This window comes from Equus asinus, chromosome 7 (assembly GCF_041296235.1).
Source record: "Equus asinus isolate D_3611 breed Donkey chromosome 7, EquAss-T2T_v2, whole genome shotgun sequence".
In the NCBI taxonomy this organism is placed as follows: Eukaryota; Metazoa; Chordata; class Mammalia; order Perissodactyla; family Equidae; genus Equus; species Equus asinus.
This window is the reverse complement of record NC_091796.1, coordinates 76,656,088-76,679,340: the sequence shown is the minus strand read 5'-3', so window position 1 is coordinate 76,679,340 and position 23,253 is coordinate 76,656,088. Positions and strand designations below refer to the sequence as shown.

The 23,253-nt window shown below is 46.9% G+C and overlaps 1 protein-coding gene across 9 annotated transcripts in view; it reads right to left on the bottom strand.

Moving 5' to 3' along the window:
- PLEKHH1 (pleckstrin homology, MyTH4 and FERM domain containing H1) overlaps positions 1 to 23,036 on the bottom strand; it is a 49,594-nt gene extending 26,558 nt beyond the window's left edge. For 2 of the 9 annotated variants that reach the window (XM_044773827.2, XM_070513840.1), the window contains exons 1-4: positions 22,636 to 22,771; positions 15,212 to 15,370; positions 3,580 to 3,642; positions 2,534 to 2,683 (exon numbers count right to left, since the gene is read on the bottom strand). In XM_044773827.2, coding sequence (XP_044629762.1) covers positions 2,534 to 2,683; positions 3,580 to 3,642; positions 15,212 to 15,337 — 339 coding nt within the window. In that variant the 5' untranslated portion in view covers positions 15,338 to 15,370; positions 22,636 to 22,771. Of the gene's footprint in view, positions 1 to 2,533; positions 2,684 to 3,579; positions 3,643 to 15,211; positions 15,371 to 22,558; positions 22,862 to 22,903 lie in introns of those variants that run through there. The other 7 variants (XM_070513837.1, XM_070513839.1, XM_070513836.1 and 4 more) reach the window with 6 other exon arrangements.
- Between the last annotated feature and the right edge of the window lie 217 nt (positions 23,037 to 23,253).

Genomic DNA, 23,253 nt, shown 5'->3' with positions numbered 1-23,253 from the left:
TCTTAATCATAATTTTAAGAAGGTAGATAAAAGGGAGACATCATTTTCCTCTATCACGCCAACATAATTTAAAATTTTGCTATTATCCCAAATTGTCAAGAATGTTGGAAAACAAACCCTCTCACACAAGTTGGCAAAGCCTTTCTGGAGAGTGATTTGTTACCCATCAACAATGTAAATGTACACACCACTGACCTAACAAACCCACTGCTTAGCTATCGTTAGTTGCAAGATTATTTGATAAAGCAACAAGAACAAAAACCTCAAGACTGGAAATAACCTGAGTGTCCTCAAATAAGGGCTTGGCTAAATAAAATGAAAATGGAATGCTGGGCTTTGGTACACAAGAAACGTTCACAGCAAACAGTGTCAACAGTGAGGAGGGGAAATGAACGATTGGGGACGGGGAAAAATGTTACTTGTCATTCTATACCTTCTGGTCTTTTTGTATTTTTTACTATAAACATGAATTACCTTTACAGTTAAAAAACAAAAAAGCTACATTATCACATATGTGCAGCAATTCCCTCAAAATAATCAAGAGTGTAAGGGAGGTTTGCATCTGAAGAATAGCATCCAAGGATAGAACAGGGCTGAGATCTTGGCTCTGAGGCTTATTTGCTGTGGGACACTGGGCAGGAAACCGAACCCCTCTAGGCCTGCACGGTCATGTCTACAATGGGGGGATGATACATCTCCCACCCTGGGCCAGTGTGAGGATTAAGTGAGAGGAAGTGCACAGCACAGAGCCTGAGGCACAGGCAATTGACCACTTCCACAGTGAGCACCAGTCCCCTGACCAACAAAGCCTGGGGACGCCAGGTGTGTGCTGAGTGGTTTAGAGACCAGCAACAAGGACCAAGGTTACACTTCTAGGGAAAACTGCCTGATAATTGTAAGATTAGGGACATAAGCCCGAAACAAGGGAGTCTGTGGAAATGAGATAGGAATGTGAAAATGGCAGACTCTCAGTAGTTCAGAGCTGAAAGGACCTGAGGTCATCTGGCTCAGGGGTTTGCAAACTGGCCCACAGGCCAAATTCAGCCTTCCACCTGGTTCCCACCCCCCCACCAACTACCTATTTTTGTAAATGAAGTTGTACTGTAATACAGCCATGCCCATTCATTATCTCCCGTCTAGGACTGCTTTCTCCCTATGATGACAGAGTTGAGTAGTTGCAACAGAGACCATGTGGCCCACAAAGCCAAAAACATTTACTTATAAGGCTTTTTAGGGAAAAAGTTTGCCAACTCCTAAACTAGTTTGATACCCTCTTTATACAGCTGTGGAAATTAAGGCCCAGGGCAGTGAAATGACTTATCTCTGTCAGTTTGTGGCACAGCTGGGATTAAATCCAAGTCTGACTTGCAGAACAGCATTCTTTCTGCTCTGATCTTGACTTATTATTGTAAAATGATTTTTCTGACCTAAGCTTTAGCAGGAGTCATTTTGCCCACCAATGCCCAGGATGCTGCCACTTCTAACCACTCAAAAGAGAAGACAGCAGCAGAGATAGAATTGACGGGAAATTGATTAAAGAGTCCATGTGTCAAAGTTCTATTTTCTCATGATTTTTCAGGAGCACATGGTGCCCGCAGCATACAAAGGCACATCCCACAAAGGAAATACTCAGTGAATGCTGATGAATGATTACGAATTTGCCCATAATGGTGGGAAGGTAGTACCAGGATTAGCTGGGACCTTCATGGAAAATGTACATGTGGAAAATTAAAAGTCATCTGGCCACACTGTGGGGTTGTCTGCTAGAAAAGATGGACCTCTGGCACCAGGAAAAGTGGGGTAGGTAAGGCCAACGGCAGAGGTAAGAGTGAGAACTAGGATGAAGTTAGTGAGATCGGGCATAGGGAACCAGTGGGGGATGTTCCAGATGCCCTCTCTAGAGCAAAGGTGCTAACTGTAGCTGGAGCGCTGGGCAGTGGCCTCTCCTGGGCCCCCTGTGCTCAGGATGAGAGGCACTGCTTCTTAGAGGCAGCAGCAACTTTGCTCTCTGCCAACTCAGGTTCCTTGAGAAACTGTGGCCAAGCAGCTGACCAAGGCTGACGGTCCAGCTCTGTGCTGCTCTGAGACTACAGGTAAGCGTCCTGTCCCATGTGTTGGCAGGGCACAAAGCCAGGGTAGAGAAGGAAAAGCTCTTCTTCCCAAGCACCGACTTCATGTCTGACACTAGACACAGATTATCTGAGTTATTCTCCCGACAGCCCCATGAGGTATTATCAGCCCTATTTTATAGATGGGTAAAATGAGAATCAGTAACTTCAGTAATTTGCCCACAATCAGACAGCAGCAGGTGCTAGAGGTGGGATTCAAGCCCAGAGGTCCTTTTCCCACTATATCCCCTGCCTGGCTCCTAATGTACCTTCCAGTAATTAAATCTCCACATGAAAAAACAGTCTCATGAAGGAGTGAGCTCCCCACCCCTGGAGGGCTCAGAGGGGCTCAGCTCGACAAGCCAGGGCCAACTGGAGCAAACAGTGTAGAGGGCACCAGCACTCTGCTTCATGTTAGCTCTTACCTGCTTCTCCAGCTGTGCCTCCAGCTGGCCGATGAGCTCATCTTTGCCCTGCACAGCTTTCAGCAATTCTTGGTACTTCCGGTGCAGGCTGCCTGCTGAGTCCACATTCTTCAGACTGGACAGTTTCACCTTCTCTTCCATCATACCCACCTGAAAAGTATCAATACTCTCATAGGGTTGAGACATGGTGTGTGGAATGGGCACTAATGTGGGATGGAATGCTTCTTGATGTCCCAGCCCGTGACTCCCAGGCAGAGCCCTTACCCAGAGAAGTCAAGGCCAATTAAGTCAATGACCAATTATGAAGCTTCATCTGAGCAAGAGAAGGAATTGACAAGGAAGAAACAGCCAGGTGTTGGCCATCTAATTCAGGGGGCCCCAGTAGGGACAAGCTGGGCAGGACACACAGCCCTGGAGAGGAACTGCTCCAACCTCACTGTGGCAAAGACATCTGTGGCTCACTGCATGCCAATGTGTTTCCTGATATTTCCCAGCCCTCTTGTAGTTAGACAGCCATGGAATTCTCTCCAGCCAATGGGCCAGAGTGCGATGACACGTCATTTCTGGGCTAAAGTATTTAAGAGCTGGTGCGCAAGCACCCAGCTCTCTTTCCCTGCCATGGCAACCAAGGAGGTTGCATGTTCCAGATGGTCCAGCTACATGCTGGGGAGCTCCATTAGCCTGGATCCATGAAGCACTGGGTGGAGCAGAATCCCTGGCTAACCCTCAATTTAGAGGGGCACCAGGAGTGAGAACTAAATGTGGTAAGTCACTGAGATGTCAGACTTAATTTGTCACCTCAGCAGAACCTAGCCTATTTGGACGAATCCACTCACCTGCTCACTGCACTGACCCTTACCCAAAGACTGTTTCATGCTCATAGAAAGCTCCACACACCTTAATTTGTTCAGAAGTTCTAACAGGTGACTGCTGGTTCCCCTTGTCCCCGTAAAGAGCTTATCAGCATGAGTGTGTCCATGGGAAGTGTCAGGAAAGGCCATCTGTCATTCCCGTATGCACTCCTGCCAGTCCCCTTCCCTGGTTACCTGGGTCTCTGCATTCTCTGCTCTCTGCTCTGCCTCCAGCAGCCTCTGCTCCAGCTCCTGCATCTGCTCAACCAGAGAAGAAGGGGAGATGTAGGTGTGGCATCCCTACCACGGACGTGCCATCAAGGCAACGTGGGCAAATGGTGCAGACACTGCACCCAGGCCAGGCTTGAAGTGCCCATCTCAAGTGGCTCAAGGAGTCAGAGCAAAGATTTTCATGGCAAACTTCGGTTCAACTTATCCAGAAGTTAAGAGGCAGGTGAAGAGCCAGGGCTGCTGTCCTCGCTGCTGAGCAAGTAAAAGCCTAAGGAGGCGTTTCTCCCTGTGCAGGATACTCAGGGAGGGGCAGCAGTGCCACGGCCTTCTTCCTGAGGCACCCTGCCCACAGTCCCGCCTGCAGTCTCCTCTCCCTGAGGCCTCTTTCCTCTCAGAACTGGGCAGGAGGCAGTGCACTGCTACCGCTCGCCATGTGCCTGGCATGGAACATGCTCCCACATGGGCCCCCATCATGTCATCAGTAAGAGAACGTTTCTTCCCACCTCGGAATAACTCACTGGCTGGGGACAAGCACTTCCTCACTCCCTGTCAAGGATGCCTCTGACCGTAAATGGCATTCACAGGTATCACATAATTTGATTTCTTTACTCTTAAAGAAATAGAGAGGCTCAAGACAATTTTTTTAAAATCCTATCTTGCTACCAGTAGAGCGTGTCATTCAGGTCTGAGGAACCTGGCAATTCCGGGATCTTACGCCAAGTGGCCCAATCACAGGGACCAATGTTCTTACATATGGAGGCTCATCAGGGACCAGATCTAAGCTGAAGCCTAAGGAGCTGCTCACGAGCCCACAACCCACACGGCATCTCTGCAGCTTCGCGAGCTCGCAGCTTGGAGAGTGGAGTGTGGGCTGGATTTCAGCTCCTACCCTTCCCCTGGTCAGGGCTCGGCCGTCTACTGCCCTAACCACACATCATCACACAAGGTTCCGAGGAAGCAGAGCAGAGTCATACATCCAACTTTCCTGTCAAACGCCATGTGCCATGGCCTAGTCAAGTCAACTTCTTCCTTTCCTGCCCTGCCTTGCCCCCGGGCAAGAGGTATGCATTAAATATACAGTACAGGCATAATCTTCCAGGCGTGTCCTCTGCGAGGCTGAACAGCCTCCACTTTCAAGCTCCAGTCCAGCCTGCGCCCACCTCACCTCTGTAGATTTGGCCTTTTCTCCAGCTACTCAACCTTCTCCCGTTGGCCTGGATGCTGGCTTGATATTTACCAGTAAACTGAGCAATTAATTCCTTCTCTCTTTTCCAATCTCTCACCTCAGCCAAAATTCTGCTTTCCTTCCTTGATTAAAGTATGGAAGAGACGGAGCCCCCAGCCTGGTGCTGGACAGTGAAAGGAGAGTTACCCGGAAGTAGTTCATGTTTGAGAACCTGGGGCCCCTCTTTTCTCAGGGCAGCCCTCCTGCATCCATTTTTTCCTCCTTCTTGGGAGAGGAGAGACACAGATGCTTTCGTACACATTCTCTCTGAAAGGAGCTGAGGATCCCAAATAAAACCCAAGATTTACAACCATGGGACAAAAATACCCCTTGGGCTTCCAATGGACAGGAACACTTCTGCCAGGCATTCATGTGCTCGGGACAAGGATAACTGTATCTCTTCTTTCCTTATTCTCCTGAGTTTAGCAATTATGATAGAACCACTTGAATCAAGCCCCAGAGAGTGGGTTGCTTCTGGCCAGACTCAGGCATCAATTAGAGCTAGATGGCCTTTCTGAAATCAAACAGTCCTTGGGCCTGTCTTACAGGAGTTCCTTGACCTTCAAACAGTTGCTCTGCAGCTAAGGGGAGATAACAGCATAGCAAAAACCAATATTATGGTTATAAGGGTGGCTTCCCAGTGCAAAGAGAATTCCACATGATGGTGGGGCAGGGGAGGGTTGGTTGACACATACCAGTGCCTCCCAGTGACCAGGTTAGTACTATATAAAACTCCCCCTTCAGCACCAGACCTGACTGGATCAATCAGGTTCTCTCTCACCAGGAATCTGAAATCTGGGACTGAGAGACCAGAGACAAGAGCCAAGGGGCTGCCCCGAATGTTCACAAACTTCACCAAGTCATGATTGCTAGGAAGTTCCTTCAGTTCCATGAGCTGTTCCAGGATCCTCCCAATAAATTCCCTGTTTGCGTAAGCTAGCCCAAATCAGAAACGACTCTAACTAATACAATTACTAGGAGCATTTAATTTTTTAAGACTACAATGAAATATTGAAAGGGAAGGCTTTGGATCCCTGACAAGTTTCTTAGATTAACTTTCAGCTGGACCGTTTAGATCTCACATCTGCTCTGGAGCTCAGAAGACAGAGGATTTCCATAAGAAATGATCATTCACATTTGTGACTTCTGCAACGACTGTCTAATATTTTCTAACTTCATCTGATAGAAAACTTCCCATTTTACAGATGGAGAAACCAATGTAGGGTGAAGTACAGAGTGTATTTGCGTCCTACCTCCCAGCTGGGTATTTCCATTTGGGTGAACAGTGGTCAACGATACTGGCCAGAGCCAGAAATCACTCCACTATTGACAACACGGTGAGCACTTTTCCCCTCAAGATTTTAACACAAGACATCACTTTAAGGTAAGCTATCATGGAAGCAGATGGAAAGGAAGGCCTCCTCCCAGCCTTGGGCCGGTCGCCACATAGTCCTCATTGCTTCCCACCCTCCAGCGGTTCCTATCTTCCCAGCAAGGGCACTAAAGACTCAAACCATTCTGTATTCACCTTTATGCTGGAGTATTCTTTTTTCTCTAAAACTAATGTCCAAACATTGAAAACATGTGGAACAGTTGGAACTTTTTTAAAAGAGAAGAGTATAATGACCATCCGTGTATCCATCACTGTGCTCCAACAATTACCGACATCCTGCCGTCCTTGTTTGAAAAGAATATTTTTAACATCATGTTTCCCTCCGTTTTTACGAAAATATATTTTCTCCATTGCCATTGGAATACTCCCAGGTGTGTCTATGCCAGAATGTCATTTTTAGAGTTTTCAAACTCCTCTGTTAATCCCAGCATCAACTTTTCATGATGGCAGACTGCTCTTTACACTTGCAGAAAGGGCCACATCTGGAGCTCTGAAATGCTTACACTATGGGTGGGCCACCCTTTATTTGGGTCCCGTTTCTCCTCTCAGAGGGTTCCCTAGGACTGTGTCCTCAGCTGTCCTTTTGGCCTGTGGGCCTGGAGTGACGCGCCAGCCGAGGAGGTGTCAGGTTTAGGCGGCTGACTTTTAGGCGGGATCCACTTACACCAGCTGCGACTCACACATGAGACTCTAAGCTGGGCTAGAACTGGCGCAACAACCTGATGAAATGCACTTGGCACCAGCCTGGTATCTAATCCCCATGTCCACAGCTCCTTGTTACACTCGGTGATACTGTGAAATATCAGCCCCCTGGGGCAGGAGCAGTGGGCGCTCTCCCGCGCTCTCAGCACAGTCCTGGTGTGCCGAGCAGTGGCCTGAGCCAAGAGCCTCGCCATGCTGAGTCTCAGCTATCGCTTTGAAAAGGGGGTTCAATATTCTTACCACGGCTTTGCACCCACTGGAGAGAACAGTACAGGTGAGAGCTAAGGCTCTAGCTCCTGGGTGTGGCTTTAGATAAGTTCTTTATCCTCTCTCTGCCTCAGTTTCCTTACCAGTGAAAGAGTATGAGTCTCCATCTCCGAGGGTTGTTGTGAAGATTACATGAGATGTGTCATGTAAAGCTCATGTGCACACCTTGGCACTTACTGAGCAGTTTACAGACATAGCTACTTGTTGGCTTTTTGTCTACAAAGACGGCACTTGGGACCAGGGAGACCAGTTGGCCTGGGACAGTCTGGTGCTCACCTGTCATCCCAGAATAATTATTAATAGAGCCTCCCTTTCTTTCTCTAACGTGCTCCGATTTAGATGATAAATTATATGGTCAGCCTACTTATGATCCATCTACAGAAAGAATCGCTTTAAGCCAGAAGTTGCCGACTACTACCCTACAGTGTCTTGTAAGACCTACAGTGTCTTGTAAGACCTACAGTGTCGTGAGATTTGGCAGACACAGATATAACAAAACAAGGCCACTTGCTACGTGTCTGGCACTGCTTTACGCACTTTATATGTATTAACTCAACTAATCTTCATTCCAATCCTAGAAGGCGGGGACCATTATTATCCCTGTTGTACAGAGAAGGGAACTGACGCAGAGTGGTTAGCTAACTTGCCTGAGGTCACACAGTCAAGAGGCAGAGCCAGGATTCAAACTCAGGAGCAGTGGCTCCAGAGTCAATTGTACTGTTAGCCACTGGGCCTCACAGATCCAAATCTCATGTGTCACATAAAACCCAGATTCTACATGTAATCCCTGACTTCCAGCTTCTCTTGAAAACTCAGATCTGGACACACTAAGGTTACATTTTCTTATGGCAATAACTGGCTTCCTCCTCTTGCTGTAGCACACTCCCTCAAAGTCTCCCCAGGACCCACCTGTCTCACTTATTTAAGTCACTTGCAAGCATTTGAGTCTGCAACCCCCAGTTTTAGCTATTAAATGCTTCTAACTCTCTGTTGTCATCAAAGACAGTGGTTTTCAACTTTATTATTTTTAGTAGCAGATCTTTTGTGCAATTGAAATCACATGCTTATTCCTAAATATATAAAATACATGACTGTGGGGCTGCCCTGGTGTCTGACTGCAGAAGACATGGCAGAGAAAGGGCTCCAAGTCTCGTCTGTGGGTTCCCCTGCTCCCAGCCAGCCCAGAGCCTCCTCGGGAGCACATGGGGTTCGGGGCATCCACTAGAAGGACAGCCGAATGGGGCCCAGGGGCAAGGCCGTGGCGGGAGTTCTTGGCGGTAGATCCCAGGCTTTCAGGGGCACAAGGACCCACATGGAGTTTGCTGCAGGCACACTCCTGGGTCTTGCCCACAGAGGTTTGTATAGCAAGTCTGAGGCAAGGACCCAGCAAGGTGCTTGAAAAGAAAACTCCAGGTGATCCTGGGGCAGGTGTTCCACAGATACACTCTGAAAACACAAGACTGGCCACAAGCTGACCGACTCCTTCGGAGACACATCCCGGGGCCCAGCCTCCAGCAGCACAGGCTTCTCAGACGGCTTTACAGGAGTACAGAGCTCTATCAATACTCTGGTTCCTGAGAAATACTCTAGTGGGCCTTACAAAAAATGGGGGGTTAGGAGAATAAAAAATCTCTCTCCCCCCCCCACACACACACTCACACGCACGTGTGCACGCTCACACACAGTGAATAAAAGTTCTAGAAAGTATTTGCTCCCAAAGCAAATCGGGTTTGTCAGAAATGAAATCTGCTAAGGCCGATGCTGCGATGACTTTGCACAGACTTCAACATATTTGTGACCAGTCCTGACAGCCCTAGTATTCTCCTTTTATGGCACCTGGCCTTTTCACAAGTCCTGGGGTATTTAAGGATATGGTTTTCTGGGCCTTGTGTTCTGCCCATACGTTGCGAAGCTGGTGCCCGAAGTGAATCGCCACCTCTGTATAATCCACGGTCTGAGGGGGGAAGAGCAATATTCATTGTTCTTTTGTTGAAGGAGATGGAACTGAGCCATTTATACATTCAAAAAGAAGTCCTGAACTACAAATTTTTGGTAAATACAAAACTGAGATACTGCATTTCAAAACCTTGGTTGGAGAAACCAGTAAGGGACTTTAGAAAAGACGAAGCGTACACAGTCCCATTGGAACAGGATTTGGGAAAAGCCACTTCAGTTAAAAACATGCAAGCTAAAAAAGGAGGGATGTTTTATTACATTATTTCTTCTTTTTAATAAATCCATCAAATCCATCTTGGAAGCAGATAGGGAGTAAGCAAATAAAAAATTTTAAACTTGCATTAATTCTAATCTAATACTAATACTAATCATGATACTTCCTACAAAGTTCTTCTGTGGATATTATATTTCCACTTTTCTGATGAGAAAACTGAAGCATAAGTTTAGCAAGAATGAAAAAAGTCCAAGGGGCTTTTAATATCCATCTCTACAGCCTCTTAGAACAGTATCAAGTTTTAAACTGACCTGACTAGCCTTTGTGACTTCCGCAGCACACCAAGGAAGACGGCTGGGGAGCAGAGTGGGATGTGAACTCCGAGACATCAGCCACTCCCTCGACTCCTGCACTGGATGGGAAGTGAACCCACAAAGCCATCTGGCTCCAGAATGGCGCGGCCCTGGCAATGTGGGTGTCCATGACAACAGTGACCAGGGCACACCAGTCCTTGAGAGGTGTAACAGCAGGAAGGTCTAGAACTCTCTTCTCCTCACACTCCAGCTCCTCTCTCACCCTCTGGTGAGGGATTATCGGGTAGCCTTTTTTCTTTAAAAAACATTTTTCTTTTTAGCACAGATCATTCCCTGTCTAGAATGGCAATGCTGCAGGAGAGAGGCAGGTGCCAGTAGGCTGTGTGGTGGGGAGGGAGGAAGGGCACGCTTCCAAGCCTTAGCAGCCAATAGGTGGCGTCTGATCCCAGGCAGCGCTGGCAGTGAGGGGGCGGCCAGCAGCCATGCAGCAACGTAATCTCCACAGATGGGCGGGCAGCTGGGCAGAGAGTGGAGGGGCAGGGGAGTGAGACAGCTGGCCAGAGGGCCCCAGCTGCCCTGGCTCACCAGGGTGCAGGTGGTACCGACAATGACTGACGTGGAAGTTCTGCAGGGAGCGGCAGAGCTGGGACCAGGGCTGAGCCCCAGCAGGAGCTGTCCTGAGAAACCTGTCATCTCTTCCTGTGATCTGAAACTTACCTTGACGTATTGGGGAAACTCTCTAGTGAACTGTTGAACCCGTCCTATTGCTTTGGGAATGACTGCAGGTGACAGGCAGGGCCCCAACACTGAGCAACATGGTGTTCACAGCCTTAGGCTTTCCTCCCAAGAGGTTCGCTGTTGGGCTAACATCCCAGCCCTCTTCCTTACTCAAGTCTCCCAGCCCATGAACCCCAGTCAAGATTTCTCTCTCCTTCTCCCCTCCTGCACCCCAAATCTCTTCTGCCCTGAGTCTGCTTCCCCCTTCTTTACCCAAGTAACAGGCTGAGCCCCAACATTTTTATGAGAGGGCATCCTGGTCAAAGATGACCTGGAAGAGAAGAGGAGCCGATATGAAAGTTCAACCTACCCAGAACAGAGGGGCTGTGGAGGAAGAAGGTGTGTTTTTATTGTGTGTTTAAGGCCCCTAGGGAATAGGGAGAGCAGCACTTTAAAACATCGTTTATTATGAAATATTTCAGGCCAAAAGAAACATGTAGAGAATAATTTTTTTAAGACATGTATACACTATTCAGCTTTGTCACATCCCAATTTTTCTCAAAGCTGCTTCTGATGTTTTTGTTTCTGTTTGTGAGGAAGATTGGCCCTGAGCTAATGTCTGTTGCCAATCTTCCTCTTTTTGCTTTAGGAAGATGGTCCCTGAGCTAACATCTGTGCCAGTTTTCCTCTACTTTGTATATGGGATGCCGCCACGGCATGGCTTGATGAACAGTGTGTACGTTCACGCCTGGGATCCAAACCTACAAACCCAGGGCCAGCAGAGCCCACGAACTTAACCACTACGCCACCGGCTGGTTCCCTGATGTTTCTGAGAAACGGACCACTACAGATAGCTGGGGCCTCCTGCATACTTCTCCCCAATGTTACTCCTCTCCTTCTGGTATTGACCCTGCACTTGGTTGTATTTAACTTTTTAACTCATTTGTATACACCCCCTAAACAACAGACAGTATTGTTTTGCAGTTTTTAAAACTTTATAAACTCCATCGTTCTAAATATATCCTTCTGGACTTTTTTTGTTCAGTGTTGGTTTTTGAGATTTACTGATCTTATATACGTAGCTCTACTCGATTTATTTTTACTTGCAATGTTGTATTACGTTGTACAAATACACTCAATAGGTTTATCCATCCCCTGTGAATAGACCTTTAGAATAGCTCTGTTTTTTCATACATCGATGCTGCAATATACATTCTGGTATATGTCTCCTTGTGACCAATATATTTGGATTTATTTCTACCACTGCATTTTGTGCTTGCTGATTACTCCTTTTTTTCCATACTCGTTTTTTTCTCTTCCCTGCATGGAACTAATAGACTTTATTCCACTTCCCTGCTCTACTGATTTGAAAGTTATATACTCTATTTGTTATTACTATTATTCTAGACTTAAATTCTAAACTTAAAGACTGTTCATTGTTCCCCAGTATCTGTTCTCCCCTTCTCTCTCACATAAATAGAACCTCCAACTTTTAGCAGAGCACATGTTTATCCAGAATAATGACAACACTTTCCAACCTTCCCTGCGGCTAGGTACAACCACGTGAATAAGTTTTGGCCAATGGGATGTGAGCAGAAGGAATGAATGTAACCTCCAGGTCACGTGCTTAAAGGGAACAGGTTGGAATGTGGACATGAGGGCAAACCATTTTCAAACACGTAGCAGACATCACCCTAGAGGTAGACTGATTATGCCTGGAATGTGACATGAGAAGGACATAAGCATCTGTCTGGTTTAAGCCGTTGTTATTTGGGATTCTTTCTTACAGCAGCCAAACTATGATCTAGCTAAGACAGTAGGCATAGATTTAAAAAAACTTTATGGTGCTTAGACTCATTCTGCTTCCTGAATCTGAGGCTTCATGTCTTTCATCAAGCTTGGAAACTTTTAAGCCATTATCTCTTTAAGTAATGCCTCTCCTTCATTCTCTTCTCCACTTCTGGAATCTTATATAGGATCTTGTCATTCTAGCATCCACATCTCAGTCTCTGTGTCCTTGTGCTGCCTTCTGGATGATTTCCTCAAGTCCATCTTTCCATTCGTTAAGTCTGTCTTCAATGGTGCCTAGTCTGATGTTTAACCTATCCACTGAACATTTAATTTCAACGAAAACATTTTTCATTTCTAGCAGTTCTATTTGTTTCTTTTTCAAGTTCACCTGATCTTTTTGGATAGTGTTTTGTTCTTGTCTCATGTTTTCAATTACTTCGTTACATCTGCAATAGTTTTTAATTCACTTATTTTATAGTGTCTTGCCAACTATTCTATTATTAGAAGTTATTGAGGGGTGTCTGGTCCAGTTGTTTGTTGTGTATGTGGACTCTCACTCACTGTAGATTATTCTCTCAAGTATTGAGTCACTGTGGATCATATATTCACCTTCACTAAGGCTTTTTTTTCCATGGAGATCCTGTGTGATCTCAGTTGAGGTCTTGTTTCTCAACCAGGGAGGCTCTGTGTCTGTTCCTACAAGGTCTCCCAGGTGTATCACTGGTCCAGAACTTAGGGTTCCTAATCCACAGAGATAGTACAAATTCTAAGGTTAAACCAATGGCATCCTCAGGTTCTCAGGGAACACTTTCCTTTTTCTTTATTTTTGTTTTTTCTGCCCAGAGCCTTGCCAAGTATGAGAAGCTGTTCTGCCATCTCCCTGTGCTGGTGGATGATTTTCTTTTCCTTCTATACCTTTTTACTTAGGGTAAAGTCCTTTGATAGTCCTGACTTTATGTGGAAGTTTCAGTTTCAACTCCCACTTCCAACTGGCCAGACCTCATCTCTGTTCCCACAGATGTTAAAACTCAAAACTCAAAACTTTCATTACTAAAGGGAGGCCAGACACACACCCCATCCCACTCAGATGCCAGAACTGAGTATCACTCGGGATTTTCCTCACTAATGATTCCTCTTACTTTTTTCAGTGCACAGATCTGCACTGAGAAGCATATTTTAAACAATTAATCCAGTATTTCTAGGTGTTTCATAATGGTCTTTTTTAAGGTTATTTTGTTGTCTGTATTGTTAGAAACAGGAGTCTCTTCCCTCTGAGATGTGTTTTAGACCATCTGGTCTAGATCCCTGCTTATCCTTTCCTTCCTCGCATGCCTCCCCCAATCCCATATCCTAAAGCAAGGTTCTCAAACTTTATAGTGTATGAAACCAATTTCTGGGAGCTTGTTAAACATGCAGATTATTAGCAGCAGGAGACTTGGATCAGGACACCCCACCAGGAATCCAGGGTGGGGCCCAGGAATGTGCATGCTGAACAAGCACTCCAGGTTTCTGGCATAGGTGGTCCAAGGACCACCTTTGAGAACCACTGCGTAAGGCCCACTTCCCTTTCCCTGAGGTGGCTGGATTCTACCCTTTCTACTAGTAGAACCTGAACCATATCCATAGGAACCCTGCTGGTCTCTGTTCTGCAAAGCCTGAACTAAGAGACAGCATTGCCAACAGACCCACCGTTCACGATTCTAGTCCAGGCTAGGCCAGGGCCACTCCCCTCAGCAGTGGAAATGTAGAGGTGATACCAATAATTTGTCTTCCTGGACTCCAGGTTTGAGGCTATCAATAAAATAGGTCATTTATTCAGGCTTTACTAATCAAGACTCTGACATTACTTGAAGAAGGATGGACTGAATTTTACTTTTGTACTATGAAAGAAGGGTTTGCTAGGCAATGGATACAATAAACAAAACTATGGAGAGAATAGTTGATTCAGGTAAGATACATATATTTTCTTAGTGAAGGTCTCTACTATCTAGATGGGTTATGCTCCAAAATGCCTCTGAAAGTCAGCCATTTAGAATGTAGCTTCCCGTAGAAACATTATGACTCATGGTCAGTTTGCCAGACCAGCCTACCCAAGCCTGTAAAGATAATAATTATTCCCATTTAAGATCTATTCTGTGCTAGAACATTTATATATGAGATATGATATAATTCTCAAAATAACTCTGAAAGGTAGACATTTGTGTCCCTGCCTTAAAGGTAAAGGTAGTTGCCTAGGGTCACATAGCTAGTAAGTGGCAGAGCCAGACGTGTCTGGCTCTAAAGCCTGTGACCTCGTCACCAGGAAACCAGGCTGCCTTCCATAGCTCCTTAATAGAGGATGCACAGGAGGGGGAGGATGCCTAGGAGGGTGAGGATTTCCATTCTTCTCTCCTATATCATCCTCCTGCCCCACACTGGAGAAGAAATGTTAAGGGAGTAATAGAACCTTCACTGCACTACACGTGACTCAAGAGTTGATGGAGAACTAAGAAGACCTGTGTCACTTCTTTGGCGTGCCATACGAAGAGGCAGAGCAGGGAAGGATGCAAGCTGACAGCTTAGTCAACTGCTTTGATTTCGGTCTTTTAAAAAAAAAAACCACCATGGGTTTCAGTTTGCATGTGTAGAAAGCATCTTATTAAAAGTTCACCCTTCCGTAAGGAGTAGCAAATAAGGATCTAATGCCCAGTATAGTGAATACAGACAACAGCACTCTATTATAATCATCAAACTTGCTAAGAGACTAGAATTTAATTATCCCAACCACTAAAAAGAAATGCTAATTATGTGATAGAGGTGCTAATTACCACTACAATGGCAACCCTATTACAATATATAAATGTATCAAATTAACATGTTGTACACCTTAAATTACACAATGTTATATCAAATATATTTCAACTAAAAAGAAATAAATGAAATAAAACAACAAAAAAAGAAAGCTCACCTTCCCCAACTCTCCCTCTCTCACACAGACCTCTGTGGTGAGTCGGGCCTACCTGCTCTCCAAGACCCACCTTGTCAGCCAGCAGCTCCCTTATCTTGCTGGCCTGTAGGCGGAACCGGAAGAGCTGGGTTTCCAGGGCCAGGCAGCGCTTCTGCCAGTCCACGCTGGTCCGGCTCTCCACCTTGAGTTCTGCCATGATGGAATCAACTTCTGGATAGTCTAGGGAGCCCTGAGAACCAGCACAGTGAGAGAAGAAAAGATAAATAAGGGTGTGGGAAGAGTTGTGTGGGGAGAGGAGGAGGAGGAGATCAATGGAGGACAGAAAACAGGGCTGGGGAGGTAAGTTAGTCATTGCTCTCCGCCTGTCCCATTGCCACCTTTCTCGGCTCACTGTCTCCCGCTCCACTCTAAGTTAGCCGAGCAACCTCAGGAAATCACAGAACCTGAGAAACCGTAAGGAGAACCTAGTCTCATTTTTACAGAATGGAAAAGTAGGGCTCATCTGTTTTTCATTCAATTATCTATTTAACAAGCATTTATCCATTCAACAAATATTTACATGCCAGACACTGTTCCAGACACTGGAGATGCAAAGGTAATTAAGAGATGTCCCCTTGTCTTTGAGTTTTTCAAGAAAGTCTAATTGCAAAATTACAAGGTAGTCACAATTGCTTTTTTTTTTTTTCCCTCCCCAAATCCCACCAGTACATAGTTGTATATTTTTAGTTGTGGGTCCTTCTAGTTGTGGCATGTGGGATGCCGCCTCAACATGGCTTAATGAGCGGTGCCATGTCCGTGCCCAGGATCCGAACCCTGGGCCGCCGAAGTGGAGCATGTGAACTTAACCACTCAGCCACAGGGCTGGCCCTTATAAATATAGGGGTTTTAGGGGGGGTTTTTTTTGAGGAAGATTAGCCCTGAGCTAACTACTGCCAATCCTCCTCTTTTTGCCGAGGAAGACTGGCCCTGAGCTAACATCCGTGCCCATCTTCCTCTGCAGTTGCTAATCAATATGCAGATAAATGGGAGCAGGCAAAGGGGGCAGATTATGCTGGGGGGGGGGGATGGTGTTTCAAGAAGGCTTAAAGTGGGGAACAGATTCATCTGGGATCACAGAGCTAACTGGAGGCAGAACCCTGGTTCCCAGTTTAGTTCAGATTCTATTACAACTAGATAATTTTAGATGGGAAAAAATGGAAAGAAAATGTAATGGTTTGAATTTCCTTGACAATTTTCTTTTTAGTTGGGATTTTGTCAATTGTTGTCATCAAACCATCCTGCTTTGGAGCAGATTTTCACTCTTTCCTTTAAATTATAAAATGCAAACCAGAAAACTGGTAGATATATTGCTATAGTCTCCGGGAAGAGCCACAAGTCTTTGGAAAACACTTTACACAAATTCAGAACAAATCAAGTAGACATCTATAATATCCCCAGCCAGGGGAATTTAGCCAGATGTCTCCTGGATATATTTAAGAAAAACTGGGTTGGGGATGAGAAAATGAAGAAGGATGTATGAGTGTGCATGAGAGGAGACAGAGGCACAGAGGAGAAAAGGGCTGGAAGATACATCCAGCATCAGATTTGTTTAAATCCTCCTTCTAGGGCACTGTTAATAAATATGCTTGGCAACAAGCATCACTTTGGTCTGTCCCAGACCCTAACATATGGTCATCCTAGTATTAGATGATTTTAAGGGATGACTGTTAAATCTTTCAGGTTGATATATTTTTAAATGTCATCATTTAGAAATACATATGACTTACAGGTGAAATGATATAATCTCTGAGTCTTGCTTCAACACTTTACGGTAGGGAGTGAGGAGTGGGGGGAGATATATGAAATAAGATTTATCAAAATGTTGATAATTTTTGAAGCTGGGTGATGGGTATATGGGGTTCTTTATACCGGTCTCTCTCTAGTTAAATATATGCCTGGGATTTTCCATAATAAAAATGTTTTTTTAAATCCCTTTTCCCCTCTTCAGGAGCCACATGGCCTCAGAAAACCCAGCCACCTCCTGTACTGCCAAATACTACCCTGATGCACCAGTGAGGCTGTCCTTGACGGGTTAACCACAATATTGCTTCCTATCTCACATCTGACTTTTACAAGTATCTTTCTCCCATTATAGACCACAAATAGCTATCGTTTATTGAGTCCTTATTGTAGGACAGGTACATGTGGCCTCTTTAATCCTCAAGACAACCCATGAGACAAGGGGTAGGCACTAGTGTATACACTCTCACACGAAGACACGGAGGAACTGAGAGGCTAACCAACTTATATAGAGAGTTCTACAGCTAGTAAGTAGTGGAGCTGGGATTCTTGTTCCAAAGTCCTTCTTGTTATCCACTGTGCTCTTTACCCATCCAAAAACTGGAAAGAACTCTGATTTCAGAGTGAGGTGGATTGTTAAGAATGAAAGAAATATTTTGTAGGATCTTTCGGGATCATTGGTGCTAGGGCAAACCTACATCCCAGATTTTCTAGGGCTTCAAGATCTCAAATATTCTGACACCATGACCTCCATAAGCATAGGCATTTATCATGTGTCCCGATTCTTTGTTTAAAAACCAGCGTCAGTAGACCTGTAGAGAAAGGCCCAACAATTAAACCACTGATGGGTCTGGTGTCTGAGTCTTTTGGTCCTGGGCTGCTCAGAACACTGGACACATGACCTCAGCCCGGCTCTCCAGGAACTGTCATCCCAAACAATCCCAACATTGTGAGCCCCCAGCAATCCCCACCTCAAAGGACTGGGACCAACTGGAACGGGCAGGAAGACAAAAGACAAAAACAAAACATGACCTTTTCTGATCTAAGATCACAGCTGAAAAGACAAAACAGAACCTTGTGGGGGCCTCCAGAGAAGGCTGGGAGGTTTCATGTTTATGTTTGATTTGCTTTGTCCTTTAAGGGGATTTTGCTTTTCCTTGTATAAGTAAAAAATGTGGCAGATCTGAAACTAGGAGCTGAGAGTCTTGCAACTTAGCCCAGGGCTAAGAATTAGCAGTACAAGCACCCAGGTAAAACCAAGGGGCAAGGGAAACTTAATCCTTTTGCGGTATTAAAAGAGATTGGTGAACTTTAATTCCCTCTCATTGATTGTCAAAGCTGCTGCTCAGATTCCATGGGGAGAGTGGAAACTCAAATTATCAAGATCTCCGGGGACTTTAGAAATACGTCATCGGCCTCTGCTGAGCCCTGATATGTGAGATTATACCTAGACGTAGCGAGTGCTCTCCCCAATCAAACATCTGCATGACATCACGGTTTTGAACCCATCAAGCACTCTGCTTAATCCTCTCCCTGCCTTGAGGATGCTGGCAAGGGGGCTGGCACTCATCTTAGGCTTGTCTGGGCATGCGAGGAGAGCTAAGAGGTTTGGAAACGGATCTGGAGCAAGGTGTCTGCTGCCAAGCACAAGCCCCAGAGGCTCTTCCGACTGAAGCAGGTGGTGAGAGCAGCAGCGATAAAACACAGGACGTTAAGGGAAGATACCAGTAAGTTGAACCCCACCTGCCAAGTCACCTTGCGATTGTACCTCCCATAAAGATGCACAAGGATGAGCAGAAATGAATTTACTAATGGTTCTTATCTTTTCAAAGCATTGCGACAGGTGTTACTTCTCTCCTTATCCTCTCGATATCCCTGAGATGTAGGACAAGTGATATTATTCACCATGAACAGATGAGGAACCTCATCACATCTGTGACTTGCTTAGAGACACAGAACTAAGTAGTATAAGAGCTGGGCCAAGAATCCTGATCTCCCAACAGATAGAAGAGTCTCTTTCCATGAAGATGAGTCGGTGGTGGAGGGAGAGTCTCACACTACCAGGCTAGCCTAACACAGACGTAACATTAATGGTAAAAATAGATGGGGAAAGGAGAGAAGGGACGTGAGCTGGGGACGAAACCCAGCTCCGCTGTTTTTTTCATTTTTTATTCTGGAAAGCTTCAAACACACACAAGAAGCAGGGAGACTAGTACAGTAAATCCCCATGTGCCTCCCTCTAGCTACAATTATCATCAACTCATGGCCATTCTTGTGAAACCCAGTTCTCTTAATTCCCACTGGTGCCCAGCACACTAAACAGTTTGGCAGGTGAGAGTCAGATGGTTGCCATGGCCTCAACACCTGCTTTGCAACTCCCTAAGTCCTCCAGCTCCCTGGACTGACATGGCCACAGAGGTCAGCAGAGATGTGCCTCAGGGGTAGGGGCTGCAGGTAGGATGGGTGGTGAAAACAGGGCACAGGTAGTCTTTAGGTGACGTCAGACTCTGGGTGTGTATCAGAGAAAACACAAAGGTGACCTGAGCTGGCTCTGGCAGGTTTAGGGATTTGACCAGAAATTGACAAAATGCTAAGATTAAATTTAATTCAACTAACTTTTGTTAGGTGATTTCCCGTGTGCAAGGTTGGGGACATAAAGGTGAATAAAAATCCCATGGCTTGCGAGGATAAACTCTACCATCTGAATATCCAGAAACTTCCCTGCCAGAGGGGCCAATCAATACAAGAGCCTAAAAGAAAGAGGTCAGAGGTCACTGCAGGAGGCATCAGATGGTAACACAGATTCTGTTCTGGGTACAATTTCCACTGGGCTCTCCTGTGTCAGCTCCCTATGGTTCATTCCCTGAGTGTGAGCATCTTTTGTGATTTCCACCTGCTAGTGATGGGCTACCACCATCTTCTAAAAGTGCTCTGCTAGATGAGTCTGACCACCTGCCCAACTGCAGGAAAGGAAGAACTCTGTGCCCTCTTTCTGGTGATGCAGCTGTGGGGGGCGGAGGGGGAGGTGAGCAGTGAGTAGATGCAGGGCACAGCTCCCTCTGATCTTGCACTGTCATCTGATCAAGCCAACAACATGCGTTTTACCTCTTTTGGGAGCTGAGCGTCACATTTCACAATGTCGGGGGAGACAGGAAAAGGTGAGCACATTCCAGCCTTCAGGGATCTAAAGAGTAGAAGGGGCTGGGACAGCCAGGAATAGCATCCCTTGAGAACAAAACCAGTAAAGAAAAACAGCAGAGTATACAACCTAAGACACCGTGTCCTGGCGTCAGACAGGCCTGGGTTTGAATACTGGTTCAGGCACTAATTAATCCCGCAACCTTAAACCATTTGCTTATTAACTTCTCTGAGCCTCACTTACAGTTTGAAATTGAAGGCAGAAAGATTAGGTTGAACCATATGAAATCGTCAACATTTAACCATTTTTTGGCCTTCAAAAACAGCAATTTCATAGACCACACTATGTCAGATTTTTTTGAGAATTAAAGGAGATATTACAAAAGCATGGCACACAGTCGGCACTCAATAAATGACAGCTACTGGGAACAAGCAAAAGGCAAACCAACAGTACCATGGGCATAGGGAGAGATGTGGCCCATAGAGGTGCTCACCACCAGATCCACCTTGGAATGGAGGTCAGGGGATTTTTTAAAACGATTTTATCTCTTTATTTTTGAATATTGAACAAAAGAGTATATGGGGCAAAGTTAAGTCTTCTTCCCACCCCTGTCCTTCAGCAATAGTTCACCCCAGAGACAATCACTGTTATGGGGTTTTATGCCTTTCAGAGATATTCAGTGCACACAGAGGCATTCAAACAGATGTGGCATACACATACACAAGTGGTAGCATACCATACACACTGTACTTGCCAATATAACCTAGAGATCTTCCTAAAGCAATATACATATCTGCCCCATTTCCTCTCCGTGCTTTTTAACAGCTTTATTGTTTTCTATCATGTGGCTATGAGATGATTTCATTTAAGAGTCCCTGATTGACAGACATTTGGGTTGTTTGATACCTTTGCTAAAATAAACATGCAGCGATAAATCTTTAATGAATATACATCATTTCATCCACATCAGAATATATGTGAAGGATAAAGTCCCAGAAATGAACTTGTCGGGTTAAGTGACGCACACTTGTATTTGGCCAAACAGTCAAAATTGCCCTCCCCTGAGGCTATTCTAATTCACACTCCAGACAGCAATAAGTGACTGTTTCCTCAGAGAGGAGCTCAGTTGTGAACTAGTTTTTGACAGAAGGGAGGGACGGCTCAGGTGGGCTGGCCAGAGAAGGCAGGATGGTGGCTCAGCAGCCAGCCTGCTGTGAAGTCATGGATCAGGAGTGAGGGAATCCTGGCACCTTGATGTGAGCATGTACAAAGCACTGTCAACCACAAGAAGCAGAGAGCTCCACACCCACACACACAGCCTCAGAGAAGAAGGGGATAGTAAAGAGGAGAGCACCATGGGGGAGGAGAGTGAGAGATACACACATCTCCTTAGCCAGTGACTTCTTAAAGGGGCACAAGGGGCATCACATTTTCTCAGCTCAGTTGTTAGTTTCAGTGAGTTTGGGACCACAGGGTGTACCCCACGGGAACCCAGCTCTGAGCAGGGCCCCTCAGCAGTGTACAGGAGGGACGGTGGCAGACAGTGGACCAAACCCCACATTTGGAATTTAGGAGGCTTCAGTTTGAGTCTTGCCTCTTCCACTCTTTAGCTAGATGACCTTGGGCAAATCACAATTGTTCTGAGTCCACTTCCTCCTTTGTAAAATGAGAATAATATGCAGAAACACAGGAATCGATGTTCTATAAAGTGTTAAGTGATGTTACCATATACAGTATCTGACGCACTGAAGACAGTCCAAAAAGTTTGATGAAGGACCCATTGACTTCTCCACTGCAATTGGTACTAAAATAATCTTTCAAGGAGCAGTTTTAGCTGGAACTAAGGCTCTGTCCGGAAGCGTTTTATGAGGAGGATTCTTAGCAAAAGCTTATGGAGATGTCCTGGCAGGGAGAACTCCAACAGGGAGAGGATTCTACCCAGATGAGGGTCTTCACTGCCTCTGCCACCCCACTTAAGGCCCCCTGGTTCCTGGTGACCGATTCCTCTCGAAATCTCAGGACACAAAGCTCCTGGTGTCATTCGGCGCCCAACTTGTTTTCTTTTCTGCTTGGCTGACCTGCCTCTAGGAGTTGAGCCTGATCCCATTAGGACTCCTAAGAGAACCACCGAGAAATCTCACAAGCGATAACCTGAGATGAGGTGAGGAGGGGAGCCAGCGAGCGAGACGACAGGTACCGCGGTGGGAAGACTGCCAGTACGCCCCGAGGGCCGTTCCCGGGAGCAACTGGATCCAGCCGGTCCCAAACTCCCGATCCTCCCCTGGAAGGCGACTCCTCGCCTCACCGTGCGGGTCCTCCGAGCCGCACCCGCGGCTCCAGCGCTCCCAGCGGCTGGGAGTTCGGTTCCAGGTGGGGAGGCACCTGCTCCGGAATCGCCCTCGGCCGGAGGGAGCTGGTCCTCTCCGCCGACCAGACACCCTCCCGTCGAGCGCACACCCCGCACGCCCAGCCCTGCCCGCGGGCCGCGGAGCTGCTCACCTCCGGCGGGCTCGCAGGCGTCCGCGCCGCGCCCCCGCACCCGCACCCGGCGCCCTCCGCGCGCACCCGCCGCTGACCTTGCGTCGCTCTCGCCCGAGTCCGCGGCGGCCGCCGGGTCTCCGCTCCCCGGCAGCAGGGGTCGGGGTGGGCGGGGCGGCCGGGAGGGGCGCCCGGAGGCTGGCCGCGCACGGCCAGTCCTCGCCTCGCTGCGCCCCGCTCTGCGCTCCGCCGCGCCCCCTCCTCCCGCCCGCTCCCGCCCGCTCCTTAGAGGCCAGCGCCGGCTCGGCTCTGCGGGCGGCTCGCGGAGAGGCACAGGAAATGACCTCAGCGGGCTCGGCCTCCTACCTCTCCGCACCGCGGGCCTCGGCCCTGCGGCGCCGGCCTCCAGGGCTCCGGCCCCCGGCTCTCTGCGGAGGCCGCACAGCTGCCGCGCGGGATCTGCTCAGCTGCCAGCCAGCGTGGCACCCTCGCAGGATGGGACGCGACACCAGACCCTTCCCCCCAAAGGGCGTTCCAGCATTTGTCTAGCGACCTGTAGGAGCTGTAACGCCCACATAGTTGGAGCAGAAATCCTTATTTCAAACAGCCTGTCCCACTGGCAGACCAATGCTCTGATTTGTAATTTGGGGGCGGGGGGGGGGGGGGAAGGTCGCCACAGCCCTGGGAGAACTTGCTTGCTTGTGTACTTATGCATT